The 25,820-nt window shown below is 43.0% G+C and overlaps 1 protein-coding gene across 1 annotated transcript in view; it reads right to left on the bottom strand.

Moving 5' to 3' along the window:
• The window catches only part of LOC136868547 (ankyrin repeat domain-containing protein 33B), an 825,691-nt gene that overhangs the window by 247,399 nt on the left and 552,472 nt on the right, over nt 1-25,820 (bottom strand). The window contains exon 4 of the mRNA XM_068226526.1: nt 1,535-2,083. Coding sequence (XP_068082627.1) covers nt 1,535-2,083 — 549 coding nt within the window. The remainder of the gene's footprint in view (nt 1-1,534; nt 2,084-25,820) is intronic.

The following is a 25,820-nucleotide window of genomic DNA, read 5'->3' as shown; positions in this document are numbered from 1 at the left end:
AGGTTTCCGTCGTTTCCGATTTGACACCAGGCAAATGCTAGAACTGTACCTCAATTAAGGCCACGGCCGTTTCTTTCCCACTCCTAGGCCTTTCCTGTCCCATCGTCGCCATAAGACCTATGTGTGTGGGTGCGACGTAAAGCTAACTGTAGACTAAATATATATATAATTGCGATGTAACCAAACACCACGATAATTGATTAAGTTAACAACATTATTTTCCTTCAATTTTTGCCTCAAAATGCTATCGCGATGCAGAGTGCAATACTATTGTATATTACTTTCATACACAAACAATAAGCAAACCAGCCTATTAATTTTCATTGCACCGAGATGAGTGGCTCGGACGACAGAATGCTGGATTTCTGAGCCCAAGTTGGCGGGTTCGGCTCTGGCTCGGTCCGATGGTATTAGAAGGTGCTCATATATGTCAGCCTCGCATTCTGTAGATTAAGCGGCATTTCCGGAAGCCGTAAAAGTAATTGATTGGGTGGGAGTTGAGCGTAAAACCATTATTATTAATTATAAGAAGGTTCCCATATCCATCCCCAGTACATTTAAGAGTTTGAAAGGGATTCATTCAGCCTCGCCAAGCCCACTGAAGAGTTTTCTGATGTGAGAAGCTGGTCAAGCAAAAGGTAAAGGAAGTTTTTATGCTGACCACGTGTCACTCCAATATTTTCAGGGCATCTGAGTCGACAGTACGCGTCTTGGCAGTCCATTGTGAGTTTCATTCTTCTCGAAGCATCTGATTTCATCTATATTCTGCGATTTGTAATTTAGAAATAGTGAAGACAAATAATAATAATAATAATAATAATAATAATAATAATAATAATAATGTTATTTGTTTTTCGCTTCTACTAACTACTTTTACAGTTTGAGAGCCCATGTCAGTAGCCTGGCGTATTTGACCACTTTCAAATCGACCTTCTGCACTTGAGCTCAGATAGCCAGCGCTCTACCGTCTGGGCCACTCGGCCTGGCACAGTGAAAATGAATAGGCTGAGATCAGAAGAGCTAAAATAAATGACAATAGTATTTTCTATACACTTTTCTTTCCATCTTTATTTCTTTTCGAGGAAAATATTTAAACAATCCTTGTTGATCCGGTCTTTATAATGTCTTCAATAACTAGTGTATTTTTGCAAGACTAGATATCGTCATCATAGCCATGGGACTTTCAGATTTACGTGGAACCCAAACCACAGGGGCATGACTATTCATTTCTAAAATTCCGCATGCATTGACTGGGATTCAAACCGCAGCCATGTTGGTGAGGAACCAGCAAAACGGGAGCAGCCCCCTTTCGGTTTTTAATTCTCTGGGATTATAGACGGTTAAAGATGAAAAAAAAGTTTTATAATAAAATCGCCTCATTAATGCCATACTGGCTACCACGCCCCCTCCCCCCGAAGGCAGACTTCTTTATTGTGTACATAATACTGATGAAGGGTGAGTGAGTACGGAATACTGTGCTAAAAAGGCTGAACATAAATGGGTTCAAAATGAGGGGACATTGCTTGGTACTCACCCTGCCACTGACATCTGCAAGGTTAAGGTCCGCCTCTGGGATGCCGACCTGTGCTGCCCTGCGGAGCTGTTCACACACAGCTTCTTCGTCTCCCTCCTTAGCCGCCTTGAGCAAGGCGACCGCCCCCGGAGAACCGGTCCCCGGGGTGGTGTTGTGGGCCGTAGGCGGCAGTGTGCCCTTCCGATAACGCGCAGTGTCGTGAATCCTCGGAGAGCTGCTGTGACTATCACTGGCACTGACACCCGCACGACTGCGTAGCCAACTCTCGACTCCCGCCACCTGCACAGACCGTGAGCCGACTGCTGCGACACTCGTCGGCGGAAGCTCGAACCGCACCCGGCGCACGCCTGCTGTGGAGGATGCGACATCGTCCGCTGTGTTGCTGCGGGAATAGCGAAGACGTCTCGGTGCTACTGGAGCGGCCGTGGTTGTTGACGTGGTAGTGGTTGTCAGCGGCGCTACAGAGCAGACAGACGGGAATCTAGCTGCTAGCGATGGCAAGGTGGGCACCCGTTGTGTGCTTACGGCTCGTGGTGCAGGATTCAGGGTCTGGAAAACGAAAAGACATTGTTATTGTTATGACTGGTGCTTTATTTTTGGCCGATACCCTCTTACATTCTATTTGAGAGCAAAGGAAAGCAAAGGAAACAATGTATGAGTGCTGTGAAAATTGAGTTCAGGGTTTGAATGTCAAGGTCCCGCAGTGGCTCGGATGCTATCAGAAACTGAAGTTCTCATGGCATATGTTTAAAAATAGTAGTCATGAAATACCCCAAGGTTGTTTGCTTGGTTTAAATGTTGTAAATAAATGATATGGCATACAATTAACGTTCCGGCGGGTACGCCTACAAGTTACCCAGCGACGCGAGCAGCCTGAACTCAGGAGGCAGATGGAGTTCGAACCCTACCGTAATCCATCCCTGAAAAAAAAACAGTCGTGGATTTTCCCCTTTTCTGCTCTAGAAAGTGTTGAGACAGAACCATTGCAAAGGCCATAGAATATTCCTTCTCGACCAAATTCATTTTAAGTACGCACCACTGTCCCGATACATTTCTGGCCAGATGTAGTGTTTAACAGTGCGCTTTCTGGTGAGGACTAGAACAATTTTTTTACTTTCTTTGCTCTCACTCTCATCCTCGGCTTTGATAATATGAAAGTGACTAAAGTATTGAGCAATGTCATTCCTTATGCATCCAGTCCAAGTTATGAATTATGTGAAAGTATCACTCATAGGGTGTGTTGGTGTATGCATTTCAGAAGACTTGATTAGTCAGGAAAGCAACAGGAAACTATTTCACTCATCATATCCCAATTTTAGTATATCTCATCAGTGACGCCTTGGCTATAAATTACAACTAACGAAAGAGCTGAAGGGGATTCATCCAAACGTCACCTGTTTCCTTTTCCACCCGGAATTCTTGTGATCGCGATTGTACAGTTGGCTGACTGCATCAAAATAGGTTCAAAAACATTTTTGCATTTCAAAGGTGTTGAACACAGAATCTTAATATTAAAATTATTTTTTGTACTTGTTCATAATATCACCATTCACTATCAGTGACAAGTTTGTGCAGCGTAAATAATAATAATAATAATAATAATAATAATAATAATAATAATAATAATAATAATAATAATAATAATAATAAAGCTACCATGTGCAGGTATTTATTTATTTATTTATTTATTTATTTATTTAATGTCATTTAGGCTGCCTTCACGCCAGTTTCAGCGTTCCGTTTAATTCTGCCAGACGGCAGAGTAGTAAACTTCATCTCTGATAGACGACCTATGGCTGAGTTTTAATAAATTTTGTCGAATAAATAACACATGCGTCACCAGGGATCTTTTACATGTCGACATCGTACGGCATGAAGTATCAAATGGAATCTTTCAAGACCTTGAAAAATCCGATTACCGCTGTCGGAGTTTTAACCCGCCACCCTCCCGCTGATCCACAGAGGGAACTTATACGCATGATATAAAAGTGATTTGATACTATGTGTGTCGTTTTGCTATTAATAACACGTTACGGTATATTTTTTCCGATATGTCCTAGTGTTATCATACATGTGTATCTTGTGTTCGACAGACTGAAGAACTTAAAAGTTATACTGAAAGATACTGATCGTTTTTCTTATCAGAATCCCTCATCTATTTGGCAGATCCTACGGCTATTAATGCTGGCAGCGTGTCATCAAGGCTCAGCTGTACCCAATTTCTACTGGCGACTTTAGTTCTCCAGTCACGGGCTACATTACTCACAGAACAATGGCGGGAGTTACAACACACAGATAATATTGCATACTAATAATTTAAGACTAGGTAATCTCCTTGAACTGCTTCATCTCGTGGCGATGACAGCGCAAGGTGGAGAAAGTGCTCTGGCTTCTAGCCGAGTTTATAGCAGTGAAGAATGAAGGATAGCTCACTGGGCCAAGTTAAATCGTCACTTCATCTAGCAGTTTCCGTGGTACGGATCGTGTAGCTACGTGCAAACTTTTATTTGTTAGATGGCGGATTTGAATCCAGCTGAGGCCCAGAAGATAGTTTTTTTCGGTTTCTCACCCAGGCTAACGTCAAGACTGTAGTGAAATCTGGACAAAGAGGGGAGGTTTTAGTATTTATCTCTCCTGATAAATATAGAGCACAACTTATCTACACCATCCGTCATGCAGATCAGTAACATCTGGGATGGACATCTTTTAATATTAGTGATCGGAGAATTTTGAGCGAAATTTTCCAAAACTTCGATTGCTATCTTAAGAGGAGCGACTTCCGCACACACCAACCACTTTTCAGGTTAAATATCCATATTATCATTTCGCACTTGTATTGACAGTGCAATAGAGCCTCCGTGGCTCAGGCGGCAGCGCGTCGGCCTCTCACCGCTGGGTTCCGTGGTTCAAATCCCGGTCACTCCATGTGAGATTTGTGCTGGGCAAAGCGGAGGCGGGACAGGTCTTTCCGAGCACACCGTTTCTCCGTGTCATATTTCATTCCAGCAACACTCTCCACTATCATTTCATTTCATCTGTCATTCATTAATCATTGCCCCAGAGGAGTGCGACAGGCTTCGGCAGCCGACACAATTCCTATCCTCGCCGCTAGATGGGGACTTCATTCATTCCATTCCTGACCCGGTCCAGTGACTGGAAACAGGCTGTGGATTTTCACTGACAGTGCAATAGACTGTACTTTGCTTATGAGACATAATTGACGTAATGAAGTGGTTCAAAAACAACAATTCAGAATGATCCAAGTTTAAGAATTATAGGCCTACATATGTTTTCTCCAATTGTTATAAATTTTAGGACACGCGGTCTCGTCAGAATTGTGTTTCTCTGACCTCTTTAACGTGCCGGAAGCCAATTACACGTATTTGTTTCATTTGAACGCTTTGAAATGCCCCGGACTACATCCGGGACCGAATCCGCTATCTCGGAACTGAAGAACGACTAGATTATAGCACGACTGGTGTCGGGAAGGGAGAAATAAACCACAATGAAACACAATGAACTTTCTCGAAGAAAGTCGTGCTCGTAGTAATGGATTATGTAGCCTAGTGATGACTATTGTTAATCTTAGACCAATTCTTCTTCTTCTCCTTCTTCATATTCCTATTTTTTGGCCTTTTTTCGTCCAGTCTTACAGCTGGATGCACTTCCTGAAGTCAACCCTGTGTAGAGGATTGTATTCGCTATTGCGTGTCCCTGTAGGGTCTGGTAGAGTGGTGTGTTGTGTGCAACAAAGATATGTGTATTAATATGAACAGATAATCTCAGTCCCCGATACAGAGGAATTAATCAGACGTGATTAAAATTTCCAGCCCGACTGGGAATTTGAGCATGGGAACCTAGTACCGATAGTCGCTACGTTAACCGTTCATTTAAGGAGTCAGAATATTAACCACAAGTCAATATAGAGTATAAAATATAGCTGCTTTGTATATTAAGACATCATAGAGTAGGTGTTTATTAAATTAAATATAGGCTATCGAACATAGCAACAATCCTGTTACCCGGCAGTTTCTGTAACATTCAAAAGGGGCGCACCAGTAATCCAACTGACGTTATTAATCATAAACTAGGTCTTTTCAGTGCCTCTGTATGTTAATAATATTGTACATTCCTGATTAACATAATCAAAAACGGTTTTACGTAAATCAGGGAATATCCTCTTAAGAGCGCGAAAGCCGAGCGACACCGTTATTGGTTTGTGATACCACGGATCTTTTATTCTTTTTTAATGTTTACAAGTTGCTTTACGTCGCACCGACACAGATAGGTCTTGTGATGGGGATGGGACAGGAAAGGGCTAGGAATGGAAGGGAATCGGCCGTGGGGTATCGTACAGCCCCAGCATTTACGTGGGGTGAAAATAGGAAACCACGGAAAACCAGCTTCAGGGCTACCTACAGTGGGGTTCGAACCCACTATCTCCCGAATACTGGATACTGGCTGCACTTCAGTGACTGCAGCTATCGAGCCCGGTACCACGGTTCTAATCCTGTCCAAAGCATGCAGGATTTTTAAAATTAAATGTTACATCCCTGTGTTACAGATTCCACGTCAACTAGAACCGCTGTATTAACTACAAACAGTTTCATTTAAAAGAGTGAGCACAACTATTTCCTTTTACGTCGCACCGACACAGGTTTTATGGCGACGATGGGATAGGAAAGGCCTAGAAGTGGGAAGGAAGCGGCCGTGGCCTTATTTCAGGTACAGCCCCAGCATTTGCCTGGTGTGAAAATGGGAAACCACGAAAAACCATCTTCAGGGCTGCCGACAGTGGGGTTCGAACCCATTATCTCCCGGATGCAAGCTCACAGCAGCGTGCTCCGGACCGCACGACCAAGTCTCGCGGTAAAAGAGTGAACATTGTGCCCCATTTGTCTTTACGAAAATTGGGAAGTGCTTCTTATCTTCGATATAATTATGTAGGTTGATTCACAAGTCGTGGTAACTTATTTTATCTCCTGACAATATGTCAATTCTGGAAATATTATGTTATACGTTTGAAAGCGTGTGGCACGTATTCTGTAATATTGCCGCCAATGGAGTATCAATATTTTGGAAGATGAAAAAAATATTAATAATGACTTATGACTAAACAAACATATCCATACGATGCCTCGATATATGAAAGCACCCGTACTTTAACACCGGTATTAGTAGTAGGGCACCGGACAAGTTGGCCGTGCGGTTACGGGTGCGCAGCTGTGGGCTTGCATCCGGGAGATAGTGGGTTTGAACCCCACTGTCGGCAGCCCTGAAGATGGTTTCCCGTGGTTTCCCATTTTCCTACCAGGAAAATGCTGGGACTGTACCTTAATTAAGGTCACGGCCGCTTCTTTCCCATTCCTGAGCCTTTCCTATCCCATCGTCGCCATAAGACCTATCTGTGTCGGTGCAACGTAAAGCAAATTCTAAAAGCAGTGGAGCAATTAATTTATTATTCAGGATAATACGTGCAGTAATGCTGTATGTCTAAGAGTATAAACTAGATCACAATATACGACAAAACTCACCCTTATCCGGCAAGTCCTAATTAAAGCAGGCTGAAAATAAGAGCAAGATGAGAATATCAAATGTTCAGCAAAGTACAAATTGTCGTTGCGCCTGCAAAAACCGCTATGTGAAATAGTTTAGCTTAAATAATAATGTTATTGGATTTACGTCTCACTAACTAATTTTTCTGTTTTCGGAGACGCCGAGGTGCCGAAATTTAGTCCCGCAGGAGTTCTTTTACGTGCCAGTCAATCTGCCGACACAAGTCTAACTTATTTGAGCACCTTCAAATACCACCGGACTGAACCAGGATCGAACCTACCAAGTTGGGGTCAGTAGGCCAGCGCTTCAACCTTCTCAGCCACTCAGCCTGGCGCATTTTAGCTTAAAACTTTGGCCGGTAAGGTTCTGTCATCTGAGGTATTCTCGCTCTTCATAACATGTGTGCTGCGGGTCAGTATTTCTCCAAAACTATTGTCACATAGCGGTTTTAGCAGGTCTAATGACGAGATGCAAGGATGGGTTATATGAGAGTATAGCAGAAACATGAGAGGCACAGTAACAACGAACCATGGGTTTAAACCAAATGGAACGTCCGATGTTAGTGCATGCGTATGTTACTACCTAGGCACAACCTGGCAAGTGCAGTGCTTTTTTGAAAATTCACTAGACTTCATCAGCTAAAGAAATAACATTACAATGTAGGTGCTCTGTAAAATTCATGTTTAGATCATCTTCATCTTAGAATTTTGTCAATTATCTGAGGTTGGTGCTTTGCATAGATTTAGCTCCGTTTTACGGCCAAATGCACTTCTATATGGAGCATGTGCATTGCTACATGTTTCTATGATTGTTTTAAGCACGACGTGCTTTATACAGGGTGATTCAGCTAAGTTGTCCACATTGAATATATTATGGTCCGTTAAAGATATAGATATTCTGTCTTATTTTCTTCTTTATCTCGTTACCCTCCAGGGTCGGTATTTCCTTTGGACTCAGCGGGGGATCCCACCTCTACCACCTCAAGAGCAGTGTCTTGGAGCTTCAGACTCTGGGTCGGGGATAGAAATGGGGAGGATGGCCAGTACCTCGCCCAGGCGGCCTCACCTGCAATGCTGAACAGGGGCCTTGCGGGGGATGGGAAGATTGGAAGGGAAGGAAGCAGCCGTGGACTTAAGTTAGGTACCATCTCGCCATTTGCCTGGAGGAGAAGTGGGAAACCACGGGAATCCACTTCCAGGATAGCTGAGGTGGGAATAGAACCCACCTCTACTCAGTTGACCTCCCGAGGCTGAGTGGACCCGTTCCAGCCCTCGTACCACTTCTCAAATTTCGTGGGAGAGCCGAGTAACGAACCCGGACCTCCGGGGGTGGCAGCTAATCACACTAACCACTACACCACAGAGGCGAACCACCTATACATTTGAAATCCTTTAATATCTAAAAAACTACTCGTCTGATTTGCAAAATAAGCGCATCATTGAATTTGTAGCTCGAATCTTAATTATTTTAGTGGGTGATATTACCATAGACCCATTGAAAAAACAATGTCGCTACCGGTTTCTCATTAATTACGTATATGATCGAGAGGAATAGAACAGTATTTTATGAGCCCCGTAACACAACTGAAGAATTTGAAAACAGAATGTCTGTATCTTTAACGGATCAGAGGTTTTTGAGGTGGACACTTTGCTTAGTCACTCTGTATAAATGAAGATGTGTATTAAGACAAACATGAATACCGATTTTCTGCGGTAGAGGTATTGACAAAACGCGGGAGTAGAATCCAGGGCACACTAAAACAAAGACCAGTACGCTGTCCATCCACCCAAGGATGTAGACTAGAATACACTGTTCCATTAGTCGCTCACGGAGATTTCCTCCGGGCCGATTACATTTTGCACGGTACTGAACTTTTCAGCTGAACTGTGGGTCTCCCCATCCCTATACCTTTCTCTTTGTTCATTTGGATTCGTCCTGTCAGCATTTCGGCGCGATCGTGCATCCTGTGTTCGAGTGTGGGATCATTGTTGTGACGAGTGACATTGCCTGGACGTTTCCTCCGTGTGCGATTGATTAAATTACCTTATATTTTAGTGCATAATTTTTTATTTTGGACGTCGGTGGCCATGTTGTTTTGTTCTTCTAAACTTATTTTAGAAAAACCTTATTTTATATTTCATATGCTGTGATCGTCGTAATGTAATGGTGAGTCTCACGAATTTAATATCATAAGATCATTCGACATAGTTAAAGTCTACAGCATTCTGTTCTTAGATCAAACAAACTGTGTAAAAATAACCTGCAAGTACTTAAAAGGGTTTCTTTTAATTATACCGAAGAATGCTGCAAACAAACATGGCAAAACAACATCTCAAAGGACGAAAATGACGCGCATTTTTAACCCCGGAGGTTACCTCCGTGCGAGACTAGTAACGTAATAATTTTCGCGCGACTAGACAAGGGTTAATATAATTAGTAAACCTCACACGTCCGCTGTCTAATGTTCTATTCTGCTCTATTCTATTCCACCCGACGGTTCAGAACTTTCCTGGAAGAAAAGTACATACATGTATCTCTCAGTAATTCAGTTTTTATTTAACAATCAATTGGCAACACATCCAAGTGGAAAAATGCGTCAAGATCTTAAAGCGAAATCATTCCTCTACTGGTGTAATCAGAAGCGTCAGAGGATAGGTGTTTCATTGTTCCTAGTATTCGCGAAGATAAATAGCACCGTTTTACTAAAGAATGTGTAGCTCAAATTTAGAATAGACATCAGCAATAAATACAAGCTTCGCCAAACATCGTACACAGCAGCGAGCAGCGAGTCGATCCTCTGCCGTAGATGTAAACAAAAAAATCTAAAATCATCAGCTGTCCTCGCAAAGGGTTAGGCCTACTCGTTAACTATACGCATTATGCAAATTTGAGGAAAGAATTAGTGCGTGAACGAGCATATTTTCCTAAAAATTAGACATGTATTGCTAGTTACAAGTTTTAACCGTATTTCCTTCTTTTATTGTTACGGTTCTTACAAGGGGACATGCCCCTACTCGTCACCACCGATTTCGCTCAAATTTATAGAACATGCAGGGCTTGGCTAGAAATGAAAGTACCCAAAGTGGGAACTCCAGATGGCCAAGCGTATAGAAAATAAAAATAAAAATGTTGACGCGGCTCTCGCACCGTATAAGCCGAAGCCGCTTACGTTAGTGCGCACGCTGAGCAGCTGTTGGGGTAGGGGTAAAAGCTCGGACTGGGAAATAGATGGACGTGGGTTCGACTCCCCGTGTGGGGAATACTTTTCTCAATTTTTATATTATTCATTTATTTTAATTTATTTTACTTATTTATATGCATAAGTCCGCCTCTGTGGTGTAGTGGTTAGCGTGATTAGCTGCCACCCCCGGAGGCCCGGGTTCGATTCCCGGCTCTGCCACGAAATTTGAAAAGTGGTACGAGGGCTGGAACGGGGTCCACTCAGCCTCGGGAGGTCAACTGAGTAGAGGTGGGTTCGATTCCCACCTCAGCCATCCTGGAAGTGGTTTTCCGTGGTTTCCCACTTCTCCTCCAGGCGAATGCCGGGATGGTACCTAACTTAAGGCCACGGCCGCTTCCTTCCCTCTTCCTGGCCTATCCCTTCCAATCTTCCCATCCCTTCACAAGGGCCCTGTTCAGCATAGCAGGTGAGGCCGCCTGGGCGAGGTACTGGTCATACTCCCCAGTTGTATCCCCCGACCAAGTGTCTGAAGTTCCAGGACACTGCCCTTGAGGCGGTAGAGGTGGGATCCCTCGCTAAGTCCGAGGGAAAAACCGAACCTGGAGGGTAAACAGATGATGATGATGATGATGATGATGATGATATGCATAAGGCATATAGGACGTCATTTTTTTAATAAGCGCACAATTGTAGAAAATTTGGAGTAGCAAACTTTGCCGACGTGTTCAAACAGAAATTCTTCTTTTTTCTTCTTTATTGGCTATCTCTCCTCCTTGGGGAATGTGCCATAAATGTGAATAGTCATTTCGCTGTGTAAAATTCGTTTTCATCTGACAAGTGAAGGTTGCTCCTGGCGGCTGTACACAAACAATAGGTTCTTGGCACAGATAGACAATGGCAATGAAATCCCAATTTTTTTACCTTTTCTATGCCTTTTGCGTATAAATAAAAATGAATTATTCACCTCTTTGCGTAATTGAAAAATGAATAACATAAAAGTTGACGGAGAAAACAGTCTCCCCACGGAGAGTCGAACCCACGACCATCCAATTACCAGCCCGAGCTCTTACCGCTATGCCAACAACTGCTCGGCGAGCGCACTAACGTAAGTGGCTTACACGGTGCGACAGCCGCGTAAACATTTTTATTTTCTATACGCTTCGCCATCTGGAGTTCCCACTTCGGGTACTTTCATTTCTAGCCAAGCCCTGCATGTTCTATAAATTTGAGTGAAATCGGTGGTGACGAGTAGGGAATGCCTCCTTGTTAGTTCTGTAATTCTGGCTACCTTCATGATGTACACTATAATTATTTCTACTGTATTGTTACTACCTCCATATTCGCTATTAGTATTCATATATTATTTAATATTGTTATGGTTTGTTTTAATTATGTACTATTGCTATAACATAATTGTATAATTTGAATGTTCTTGTTAAGTGTAATAGAGGGACCTGAGCCCTAACTTCACCACGAATAAAGACTCCTTGCTTGCTGATATGATTGCATTTTCTTTCTTTCTTAATCTGCTTACCCTCCAGGGTTGGTTTTTCCCTCGGACTCAGCGAGGGATCCCACCTCTACCGCCTCAAGGGCTGTGTCCTGGAGCTTCAGACTCTGGGTCGGGGATACAACTGGGGAGGATGACCAGTACCTCGCCCAGGCGACCTCACCTGCTATGCTGAACAGGAGCCGTGGTGGGGGATGGGAAGATTGGAAGGTATAGACAAGGAAGAGGGAAGGAAGCGGTCGTGGCCTTAAGTTAGGTACCATCCCGGCGTTTGCCTGGAGGAGATGTGGGAAACCACGGAAAACCACTTCGAGGATGTCTGAGGTGGGAAACAAACCCACAACTACTCAGTTAGTTGACCTTCCGAGGCTGAGTGGACCCCGTTCCAGCGCTCGTAGCACTTTTCAAATTTCGTGGCAGAGCCGGGAATCGAACCCAGACCTCCGGGGATGGCAGCTAATCACACTAACCACTACACCACAGAGGCGGACATGACTGTATTTTAACGTAAAATATCTGTTTTTCGCGACACACGGACAACGTTATCAACAATCGTATATATGATGACCTAGGTGTTAGGCCGCTTTAAACAACAAGCATCATCATCAACAACAAAAGCAACAACAATCGCTCCAGAGCTCTTAACTTTGGATCATGCGTTGGCAACCACAGGGCCCTTAGCTGAGTCCTGACATTGCCTCCACTTATACCTAGTTCCTCACTTTCATCTATACTATACGACCTTCCTTAGACAACTCGCTCTTTTCCTACCCCGACGGTATTAGATTTGCGAATCCCAGGGAGGCCTTTGTGGCTCTTCCCTTTCTTTGGCTGATAACTTCATTTTTCGAAGCGTCGGAACCCTTCCATTTTTCCTTCTCATTAGTGTTAAAGGTCGAGAGAAAAATCCCTGACATGGCCGGGAATCGAACCAGGAGGCTCCGTTCGAGAGGCAGGCACGCTACCCCTACACCACGGGGCTGGCGAAGACAGAAGTATGATCTTCAAAAGGAGTGGCTGTATAGGCCCTTATGTCATTCTTAACACTTATGCATTATATTCATGAGACTTGTGATTTTCAATTAATTTTTCAATTAATTTTCAATTAATTTTACTTCCATTCGAACAATTTGGTAGGAATGTGATTATTTTGTCCGCCTCTGTGGTGTAGTGGTTAGCGTGATTAGCTGCCACCCCCGGAGGTCCGGGTTCGATTCCCGGCTCTGCCACGAAATTTGAAAAGTGGTACGAGGGCTGGAACGGGGTCCACTCAGCCTCGTGAGGTCAACTGAGTAGAGGTGGGTTCGATTCCCACCTCAGCCATCCTGGAAGTGGTTTTCCGTGGTTTCCCACTTCTCCTCCAGGCGAATGCCGGGATGGTACCTAACTTAAGGCCACGGCCGCTTCCTTCCCTCCTCCTTGCCTATCCCTTCCAATCTTCCCATCCCTCCACAAGGCCCCTGTTCAGCTTAGCAGGTGAGGCCGCCTGGGCGAGGTACTGGTCATTCTCCCCAGTTGTATCCCTCGACTAAGAGTCTGAAGCTCCAGGACACTGCTATTGAGGCGGTAGAGGTGGGATCCCTCGCTGAGTCCGAGAGAAAAGCCGAACCTGGAGGGTAAACAGATGATGATGATGATGATGATGATGATGTGATTATTTTGCTAGTATTTTCATGCTGCTCTTACATACAGGTTTCGAGCTGTAATGGAATAGGAAAGAAACGAAACTGAGAAGGCAGCAGCTATAGCCTAAATAAACTTAAAACATCAGCATTTGTCCGCCTCTGTGGTGTAGTGGTTAGCATGATTAGCTGCCACCCCCGGAGGTCCGGGTTCGATTCCCGGCTCTGCCACGAAATTTTTGAAAAAGTGGTACGAGGGCTGGAACGGGGTCCACTCAGCCTCGGGAGGTCAACTGAGTAGAGGTGGGTTCGATTCCCACCTCAGTCATCCTGGAAGTGGTTTACCGTGGTTTCCCACCTCTCCTCCAGGCAAATGCCGGGATGGTACCTAACTTAAGGCCACGGCCGCTTCCTTCCCTCTTCCTTGCCTGTTCCATCCAATCTTCCCATCCCTTCACAAGGCCCCAGTTCAACATGGCAGGTGAGGCCGCCTGGGCGAGGTACTGGTAATTCTCCCCAGTTTTATCCCCGACCCAAAGTCTGAATCTCCAGGACACTGCCCTTGAGGCGGTAGAGGTGGGATCCCTCGCTAAGTCCGAGGGAGAAACCGACCCTGGAGGGTAAACAGATTACGAACGAAGGAACATCAGCATTTATTTGATATGCAGTGGAGAACAATAAAGAACCATTATGAGGATTGCTGATATTTGCGGAAATCTCAACAAAATTATATTGCAGAGCACCACCTATAGAACAGCCCAACTCTAAGAGCCTCTGTCCGAGTTGGCCGTGCGCGTAGAGGCGCGCGGCTGTGAGCTTGCATCCGGGAGATAGTAGGTTCGAATCCCACTATCGGCAGCCCTGAAGATGGTTTTCCGTGGTTTCCCATTTTCACACCAGGCAAATGCTGGGGCTGTACCTTAATTAAGGCCACGGCCGCTTCCTTCCAACTCCTAGGTTTTTCCTATCCCACTTCGCCATAAGACCTATCTGTGTCGGTGCGACGTAAAACCCCTAGAAAAAAAAAGCCTCTGTTCATCATCTCCTTCTTGGCCAGCTGCGCTGTTTATCGCCTACAGGCACAACAAACATTCTGTTGTATGTTTCCAAACAATACTCTTCAGTGTTATGGTCACTTGCAGTACTGTTTCCAAGTTGGAAATTTATAGTGTTAAACTCTGTGTAGGTATTGCTCCCACTTGTTTCTCTTGTCATTTTCTCTATCGACCTCCCTTGGTCCATTCTGGTTCACTTCTGAGTCGTTTTGTGTTATTTAATGAAGATTACGGAGTCTTTAATTTTCCCACCTTTCGAGGTTTTCATGATTTCTTTGATGCCATTTCTATTGCCAATCATTAATTCTTCCATGCATCCAAGATTTTCCTTTCTCCTTCAATTAGTGTTAAGAGAGACTGATCTCGTATTGCCTCTTGAAGCATCAGTCACCACAGCCAAACTTACTATGGCTGGCAAAATCCTTGATGTGTGCGTACAGTGAAGCGACTCGTGAATACTCCGCAATCATCTATATAAATATAACATTTGAAGAACCATATTGCAAATTTATTCCTAAGCCTTGTGGTGATTTTTCTACCTGGCACACTAGCAAAGTCAACAGTAACTTGGAAGACAAAATATTGTGTAGTCGACATAGGCTACTTTGTCCTTGTGGCAGCCTCCGCATGGGGGAAGTTGTAATAATAATAAATAGGGGATTGTTGTCCAGTTGTACTTCCTCCTAAAACGATAATCACCACCACCTCAACAACAGTTGTATAGCGCATGCGTACTCTCTCTCTCTCGTGGTCAGAGTTACCATAAACCATTGTAAAGTACAGCTTCAGGGTGTGAAAAATAAGTCTGCATATTAAAAGTTCCGTTTATCTATTTGTGCATTTTAAACACAGTTAGGGTAAATAACAACTGTCTATTAGAACAAAATAAAAATAGTACTAATAATTATAAACTCTTTGTAAGTAAGTATTTACGTAATATTTATAAAACTATATTGTCAGAGCTTAATTATTTGGAAGTTGATACTTGGGTTAAGTGAAAGGAATAAGTAAAATCGGATGATAAAATATTTAAAAAGTGAAATATTTTTATCAACACGTTCATGTAGTTTCACCGAGCTCGGTAGCTGCAGTCCCGTAATTGCGGCCAGTATCCAGTATTCTGGAGATAGTAGGTTCGAACCCCACTGTTGCCAGCCCTGAAGATGGTTTACCGTAGTTTCCCATTTTCACATCAAGCAAATGCTGGAGATGTACCATAATTAAAACCACGGCCACTTCCTTCCCACCGGGCGAGTTGGCCGTGCGGTTAGGGGCGCGCAGCTGTGACATTGCATCCGGGAGATAGTGGGCTCGAACCCCACTGTTGCCAGCCCTGAAGATGGTTTTCCGTGGTGTCCCATTTTCACACCAGGTAAATGCTGGGGCTGTACCTTAACTAAGGACACGGCCACTTCCTTCCCACTCCTAAGCCTTTCCTATCCCATCGTCGCCATAAGACCTATCTGTGTCGGTGCGACGTAAAGCAAATAGGAATATTGTTTTCACTTTTGTATGTTTCTAACGGCATAGCATCACATACAAAACTTTTTGGTGACTTTGTGAAGAGAGAGGGCTAGGACTGGGAAGGAAGAGGTTGTGATCACAATTAAGGTGGGGAGCCCCAATATACACCTGGTGTGAAAACGCGAAACCAAAATGAAGGTCTCTGAAATGCAAGCTTACATTTACACGAGCCGTGCCGTGTAGCCAACTGGCTCGCTGATGTGAATGCTACACAGGAGTATCTGTAGTGGACAGTAATGTACCCCGAGGTGGAGATGTAGTAGTGGATAGAATTACTCTAAAGCCGTCATTGAGTGCAATTATGCTGGTCAGTGTGCTTCAATTGTAGGGAACAACCGTTCACTGTACGGAGAATGTGAAAAATATTACAATAAAAAATTACCTCGTAGATAATTATGAATTAGGAGTTTTGGGATGTATGGACTTTCTTGGATCAACTGCTTCGTAAGCTACTCTAATCATTTTAATAATCCGGAGGGTGCATTCCGTTTTAACATTCGTACCACAATCGATCTGAAGTCACTGACCTCATATATTCCTTATTATCAGTGTCTGGATTATAATAACCTAATACACGCCAAAATGACTTATTAAATAACATAGAATCTTAAGAAAATGATTTCAAATTAACCCAAAATAATAAAGGAAAACATTTTTTTTCCTGAAGTAGTAAAAATATAATAATAATAATAATAATAATAATAATAATAATAATAATAATAATAATAATAATAATAATAATAATAATAATAATTTGTTCCGTAAATATTGTCGTTTTTTCTCTTATTGTCATTTCAACATTAACAATGAAAAATTGTTAGGATAAATCAATGCAATGACTCATATGACTACAAGTTGATGTAATAAGGGATGTTTTATTGGTAATAAAACGGTGACATAAAAATCAAAATTCGTGTCATCTTGAGGTGCTACTGGAAACAATACTATAAAGGAGATTCTGTGGCCCGGAAAATGTGTGAAGTGGAGGACGAAGGGGTCCTGAATCAGTGGATAGCTCAAACGATTCAGTAATGGCGATGTAAACATTAAAGTTTTTCCAAGTTCCGAAAGGCCTGCTGCAGAGCTTTGCATGAAACTCCTCTGCAAGAACAAGAAGACTGCCAGAAGAAATTGGTCCTTCAAAAGTAGAATACACTGTTACATGAAAACTCTCAAAAATACGTACAAATTGCCAATCTGTATCTCAAGAATGAACGCCACAAGCTCAGCGCCGAGTAGATATGCCACCAGCTTCTCAGTAACCCCCAAGGACGGGAGGTTTATTACTGTAAGATAATAATAGTCACTTGTGACGAAAAATCCTGATACCGGAGAAGATCATCTTGACACTGGCCAGCCAGCTAAAGCCGTTGTTAAATGAAGCATATTTGAAAGAAAAGCAAGGCTGTGTGTCTAGTGTATTGAAGGGGTAATAAACTTTGAGCACGTTCCAAACAGACAAGCTATCCAGTGCTCTGGTCAATTTGAACGAGTTCACGTTATTTTGGCTGAAAGATACCCAGCATTCACAAATCGCAAGAGAGTACTGTTGCAGCTACCACACACAACTCGAACTACCACAGAAAGAATCAACGAACTGGGTGGGATAGAACTGTTTTCACATCCGTACAGTACAGACCTTGCATCTTCTGAATACCATTTGTTCACATCCATAGCTCATTTTCTTCGGGGGAAGAAACTTCCAGAACATCGAAGAAACCAAACTCTGCATCCACGATTTCCTACCATCAAAAAATGATGACTGGTACCGTTATGGAATCATGACGGCCTTTACTCAGAAGACTAACTGTGTTATGCTTCAAAGTCAATTATTTCTTAAGTAAATCATTAATGTGAATTAAATGTATTTGAAAGAAACCGGTATTACTTATGGGGCACAACTTGTAATAATAATAATAATAATAATAATAATAATAATAATAATAATAATAATAATAATAATAATAATGATAACAGACGCACAAGCATTAAATCAAGAACATTTCAGTCATTTTTGACACACAGTTCTTCCAAGCAATAAAACTGAGCATCCGTAGATTGTCATTTTTAGGACATTTGCTGATCTTGACAAATCTATATATAATTATATAAAGCAGAATGTCTGTCCGTCCGTCTGTTCCTTATACAAATCCATACTGTTCCACTAATCTGAACTACATTTTGTATACTTACCTTTCAGGACCCTGCGGGTAACCCCATCTAAAAGAAATTTTAACATACTTCTCCTATATTTAGACCATTTGGCTCCTTAACATAGCCTAACATCGGCGATACATTGACTTTGTGGTACAAGGACGAGACAAAGCTCATGTTAAGACGAGAGGACCCCGGTGAGGCCCGTGTTTTAAGAGGCTAAAACCAACCGCATGGAGATATTGGCTCTAGGAGTCGGATGAAGAAATGATCAGCCGCATATGACTTACTATCTGGAAAAGAACACCGAGAGGGTAAGCCCACCCTACGGGTGGAGGTGGGGAGAGTATGACATATAAAAAAATAATCGAAAATAATGTGGAATCCGTAAGTTTCGGGATCGTTGAGATGAACAGTGACACACCGCATGTTGTTTAAGTTCACGTTCAGCCCCCATCGACATGTGGGGGGGGGGGGGTTTAACGGGCTGAAAAGGGTCCGGAATTGCCGAGATTATGAATGTATGTGTGAGTACCCCACTGAGCGGGGGTGTAAAGGGGATGAAGTATAAAAGTAATAGAAAATGAACAATATTAAAGTAGAATCCATAGTTTTTGGGGTCGCTGAGATGAACAGTGACACCAAAAATGTCGAAGTTCAAGTTCAGCCGCATCGGCACGGGGATAAGAAGGGGTGAAAAAGAAAATAATCCAGATTACAGATGAATGTGGTTATGTTCCAGCCTAGCTCTCAACCAAACATAGTACACATTTGGCTTAGTATCCGAAAAAATGATTGTTGGTGCAGGACTTCTCTAACACCGTCATAGTTCAGGCTCAGTCGGAATGGAGTTTGAGAAGGGGTGAAAAAGAATATCCAAAATAGCCGAGTTATGGATGTATGTGTTATATTTCAGCATAGCTGTCAATATGGAAAAAGATAATGTGGGGTAAGACACCCATATCACCCCTAGTGGAGGGGATGACTTTAAAAATAATCCGAAAAGATGAATATTACTGTCGAATCCATAGTTTTCGGTGTAAGTGCCCAGGCAGGGCCAGGTAATATAGTTTTTTTTTTTTTTTTTTGCTAGTTACTTTACGTCGCACCGACACAGATAGGTCTAACGGAGACGATGGGGCAAGGAAGGGCTAGGAGTGGGAAGGAAGCGGCCGTGGCCTTAATTAAGGTACAGCCCCAGCATTTGCCTGGTGTGAAAATGGGAAACCACCAAAAGCCATCTTCAGGGCTGCCGACAGTGGGGTTCGAACCTAATATCTCCCGAATACTGGATACTGGCTGCACTTAAGCGACTGCAGCTATCGAGCTCGGTGGCAATATAGCTAGTAGATTAATAAACCTGTAGCGATAATGCATTAAAATGTAGGGAAAGGTGGTGTCGCTCTATACCTATATATGTATAGGTCTTTCTTTTAAGAAATATAAAACTCCATGGTGCTTGCTTCCTGCTTGTCCGTAAAAAATCTCATGTTAAGGAAATGTGACAGGTGTAGTATAAAAAACGTAAACAAACTACTGAGAATCAAACTTCATATGAACAAAGTGTAAAGTAATGATCAAGATTTTTCTTTACCAATTCCATTTTCAATTAAATTTTCCATTATTTAGTATCACCATATTGAAATCGTATTGGAGATGAAATGAAATGTCGTATGGCTTTTAATGCCGGGATATCCCAGGACGGGTTCGGCTCGCCAGGTGCGACCTGCGCGTCGTGATGAGGATGAAGTGATGATGAAGACAACACATACACCCAGCCCCCGTGCCATTGGAATTAAACAATTATGGTTAAAATCCCCGACCCGGCCGGGAATCGAACCTGGGACCCTCTGAGCCGAAGGCCAGTACGCTGACCGTTAGGCCAACGAGTCGGACATACTGGAGATGAAAGTGTCACTGGAATACCACTAATTAATTCTGAATTTGTTCAGAAACATAAATACTACTAAAATATACTATAAAAAATGTATTTATGCATTTGGTATAATGTGTTCGTATACAACAAAGTGAATATATACGATTACGTGGTTTGAACATGTTGTAATAATAATAATAATAATAATAATAATAATAATAATAATAATAATAATAATAATAATAATAATAATAATAATAATAATAATAATAAATTAAAGTAATAATACAATTACAATGCATGCCTAGCGGACAGTAAATACTTAACTTGCTAAGAAGGAACTAGTAAGTATTTACACTGACTGACAGTGACAATGCAACACCAAGGAGGAGTGGTTCGAAAGGGATGAAAGTTGAGGAAAAAACAGAGACGGCACGGACGAATAATTGATGTTTATTTCAAACCGATATGCAGGTTACACAATGCGCACGGCATCGACTCAGTAGGATGTAGGACCACCGGGAGCGGCGATGCACGCAGAAACACGTCGAGGTACAGAGTCAATAAGAGTGCGGATGGTGTCCTGAGGGATGGTTCTCCATTCTCTGTCAACCATTTGCCACAGTTGGTCGTCCGTACGAGGCTGGGGCAGAGTTTGCAAACGGCGTCCAATGAGATCCCACACGTGTTCGATGGTGAGAGATCCGGAGAGTACGCTGGCCACGGAAGCATCTGTACACCTCGTAGAGCGGGCATTATCCTGCTGAAACAGAGCATTGGACAGCCCCTGAAGGTACGGGAGTGCCACCGGCCGCAGCACATGCTGCACGTAGCGGTGGGCATTTAACGTGCCTTGAATACGCACTAGAGGTGACGTGGAATCATACGCAATAGCGCCCCAAACCATGATGCCGCGTTGTCTAGCGGTAGGGCGCTCCACAGTTACTGCCGGATTTGACCTTTCTCCACGCCGACGCCACACTCGTCTGCGGTGACTATCACTGACAGAACAGAAGCGTGAATCATCGGAGAACACGACGTTCCGCCATTCCCTCATCCAAGTCGCTCTAGCCCGGCACCATGCCAGGCGTGCACGTCTATGCTGTGGAGTCAATGGTAGTCTTCTGAGCGGACGCCGGGAGTGCAGGCCTCCTTCAACCAATCGACAGGAAATTGTTCTGGTCGATATTGGAACAGCCAGGGTGTCTTGCACATGCTGAAGAATGGCGGTTGACGTGGCGTGCGGGGCTGCCACCGCTTGGCGGCGGATGCGCCGATCCTCGCGTGCTGACGTCACTCAGGCTGCGCCTGGACCCCTCGCACGTGCCACATGTCCCTGCGCCAACCATCTTCGCCACAGGCGCTGCACCGTGGACACATCCCTATGGGTATCGGCTGCGATTTGACGAAGCGACCAACCTGCCCTTCTCAGCCCGATCAGCATACCCCTCGTAAAGTCGTCTGTCTGCTGGAAATGCCTCCGTTGACGGCGGCCTGGCATTCTTAGCTATACACGTGTCCTGTGGCACACGACAACACGTTCTACAATGACTGTCGGCTGAGAAATCACGGTACGAAGTGGGTCATTCGCCAACGCCGTGTCCCATTTATCGTTCGCTCCGTGCGCAGCACAGCGGCGCATTTCATATCATGAGCATACCTCAGTGACGTCAGTCTACCCTGCAATTGGCATAAAGTTCTGACCACTCCTTCTTGGTGTTGCATTTGCTCTGTCAGTCAGTGTATTTGTGAAAATATAGTAACACATTCAATGAAAATCATTATCTATCAAATGTATGGTAATTGATCACAGTTTTCTTATATTGGTCTCAAGTAATTAAAAACAACTTCAGTGTATTAGCTTTGCCTTCTGTCTAGCGCTTTGGCAGAATGGTCAGCGTCGTCACCTTCGGCTCACAGAGTCCTGGCTTCTATTACTGGCCGGGTTGGCGATTTTAACTGCGACCGGCTAATTCCTCTGACTCAGGGTTTAGGTGTTTGCGTTTGTCCCAACACACTCCTCTTATATACACACAACACACCACACTACCAACCAACATAGTTGTAAAATATCTATCTACGCTTGTGAGTCATAGTGGGCCGTGCATCTTGTGTCCAGTTCATTCCCGTAGTGACTTTCTTTCGTTTGTGCTACTAAATACTGACGTTAATCACTACTGATTTACAGATTTAGTTTCGAACAGTGAATGATCCGCCCTTGGGGCAGGTAATTTACTCTGCTATTCATAGCAGCCATGATGTGCCGCAGTTGCTGGTCACATCAACTGCATTAACCAACCCTGTGGCCAACCAGTCTCACCAACGACCAGAGGAGAAGAGTTATACACATAAAACATCTGACTCAATTGTGAACATGGAATCGTCGATGTTACAACCCAGCCTCAATACTCAAGACTTCAAATCACAACATTGTCAACCACCGCCAACAAGAGGTGGTTCTTCCATCGCAGACCATCAATGGAGATCACAGGTTACACGTATACTGCAACACAACCATTATCAACAACTTCAGGTAACGATTTAGTATCTGATTCCAATAGTGTTTCTGAATTTCAACCGTAACGTTTCCGCCGAAATGACTGTGATAATAACAATGACAATGTTGGTAACATGATGATGGAATCTAGTAGTGTTCTCGAAACGACCAATCGTTCGGACTTGGCAATGAACACTCCTAACGCAATAAACTCGTTCGTAGACTCATCGAGAACCTCAAAACCGCCACCCCCACGCAGTAATGATAACCGATATAATAGATCAGACAATGGAACTTTTTATATAAAAGGAGTTGGCCGCACAACCGGTAATTTACACCCTATGCCCCTCGGGGAAATTATACTTAATGAGGCTATATTACACAAACTGGACATTGTAAATATAAATTCTGTAGGGAAAAATAGACTACGCATCGTACAGTATCAGGTGCAGTGGCGAATCATTTTGAGTCTTCCTACTTCAAGCAAAATAATCTAGAAGCTTACATACCTCACCATACCACTCATAGGCAAGGTTTCATGAAAAATGTTGACACTTCTCTCAGCGAAGATGAACTCGTATGTGAGATTTACAGTGAATTTCTGGTGACAGGCGTAACTCGATTTACAAAACAAACCCCCATCTAAGAAAACTAGACAAATTCCATCCTGCCTAGTTACATTTCGATCGCAGCGCCTGCCTGAAGCCGTTTACATCCACAGAATGCGCTGTGCTGTTCTCCTGCATTTGCTACCAATTGTCCAATGTCACCTTTGTTTACATTATAACCATTCTAGTTCCCAGTGCCGCAGTGTTCAGCGCTGCAGCCGCTGTACAGGAGCTCACAATGTTACTGCATGTTCGGCATCAGTCCACCTGTGCTGTATTTACTACCAGGGTGCACGTTTATCTACCGACAAAGGATGTCCAGAGCACAAGAAATGGGCTGAAGTAAAACGACTGATGGCATTGAACAATATCACCCAGAAAGCTGTTCCTAACATATATAATAATAATCCATATGCAAAAATTGCTTCCAGCCCTGCTTGCAACTGGCAAAGTAGGGAGGACTTTTTTCCTCTTCTCTCTTCTGCAGTCGTTCGCCAACCGAACTATCCCTCTATTTCCGAACGTACTTATATCCCTCAACATTTACCTCTAACTCCCATACAATATAATCCGTACCCTCCGCAACCACATCGCATAAACCTACACACAGGGCGATCATCTGAACTACTAATCGAACAAATCTTGAGCATTATTATGGTCATTATCACCCAACTGCAGTCCCCTACGTCACAGACCTTACATCCGGCTTCTATACGTTAGATGATTACCAGCATTTTAACAACCCCAATGCACTCTAAAGTATTGCAGTGGAATGTCCGATCTGTTAATGAGAATCGGAAATCTTTACAACACGAACTATGCGCTCAAGAAATTCAAATTGCCGCTTTCACTGAAACTTGGACATAGAATCAGTGTGTTGAACTCTCTCATGTGTGATTGTGATCCGTCAAGTGTTGCAGATCTTAAGCACATAATATTGGCTTGTAAGCAGCATCAAGTTGCTCAAAATCGCCTGCATAAAAGGCTACACGAACTTCGAATCACCCTCCCTACCAGTGTTGCAGTGCCACTATCCCCTTTTAAGCGTGAAGTGTATTTAGTTCTAGTTCAGTATCTCCGTGAAACAAATTTGTCCATATGAACTTTTCTGGGACCATCCGCAAGTGTTGTACGTTTGTTTAATGTGCTTCTAAGTATTTTCTTTTTCATTTGTGACTTTTTAATTTATTTATCATTTGCTTCTCTTATGTATCCCATTCATTGTCTTATTCAGGTATATGCATGGTCGCAGGACTGAAAGCCAAGAAAAAGAACAACACAGAAATATGCAATAGTGAATGCCAAACTCCTCCCCAGACAGGATTAGTGTCAGGCAAGGTATACGGCCGTAAAACAGGGCCTTCTTCTTCTTCTTCTTCTTCTTCTTCTTCTTCTTCTTCTTCTTCTTCTTCTTCCACATCCGTAGGATTGGTGTATGGAAGTTATGAAGCATATTTGAAATTGGTCCAGTTTTACGGCTGTTTGCCCTACTTGACGTCATGTATTGTAATGCAATATATTTGTTAATTCAGTTATCATTTTTAAATTAATTTATCTTGTAATGGTTTATACGTGATCAGTTAATTTGGTACGGTAACATCCCCTTAGATGCCCCATTTTGTTCGGAATAAATTTGCTCTTCTTTCTTGTTATATTATTATTATTACTGAATATTTAATTCTCTTTCTGTCATCGATGAGAGTTGTTGATCTGTGATATCTGGGGAAGGAAAGCATAAAGTGCAACAGTGTGGTAAGCAAGGTAGACAGCAATTTATTACTTGTCTGACGACAAAGTTGAAAAGGTAAACACGGCAATTATGAACAGCTGGCGTAACTTTCACACCCGTAAGAAGTTTACAAGAACAGCCAGTCTCAATAAGTGTAATGCTGTTCATCAGCATGAGTACCGTGTACCAGGTTCTTACTTCTTGAGTGTTGAATAGTTTCTGTTTACTATTCTCACTGCTCCCGAGAACAATCCTTGTTAAAATAAACCATTGATATACTTGTTATATTTTCCAGTAATGGATTTTAATATGGAGAGGTTCCACGTGTTGTCTTTATGACAGTTTAAACTTGACCGAGGCGACTTTGTACCAAGTGGTTGAAGGGAAGACCATTTATCATGAAGAACCCAAGCCAGAGAACATCGCTATATAGGTTGTTGGGTTCTAATTCATCGCAAAGGTGTTTCGTGGAATTCAGATTTGGCCGTAGAACAGTCCATATCTGGAAGCTTATTGCCCATAAACCTTTCGTGCACAGATCTTGCCTTATGGTAGGGAGCATTACCATGCTGATACTGACAATAGTCATGGCTGATCTGGTTTTCTTCCGTTGACAGTAAACAATTGGCAAAACCGGCTTTGGACACTTCTACATGTAGGTTTATGTGCTGTAACACGAGGATCAAGTTCATGCCGATAAAAGCCACCTACACACTGTAATGCTACGCTCTCCAAATGTCAATGTTTGATTTTATTTGTCAAGGCACGTGAGCAGTACTTGGTAATATTATAATGGTTACAGAGTATTTATAAAATAAATAAATTACACGAGTATTGTAAGTTTGTAAGAGGTAGTGGTGGTTATTACCTTTTAAGAGCAAGGACAACTAGGCAACAATCTTCTATATCACACTAATCAGAGAGAAAAAAATGGAAGGGATCCGACACTTCGAGAAATGAAGGTAACGGCCACG

This window comes from Anabrus simplex, chromosome 1 (assembly GCF_040414725.1).
Source record: "Anabrus simplex isolate iqAnaSimp1 chromosome 1, ASM4041472v1, whole genome shotgun sequence".
Classification (NCBI taxonomy): Eukaryota; Metazoa; Arthropoda; class Insecta; order Orthoptera; family Tettigoniidae; genus Anabrus; species Anabrus simplex.
This window is presented reverse-complemented; position numbering and strand designations above follow the sequence as displayed.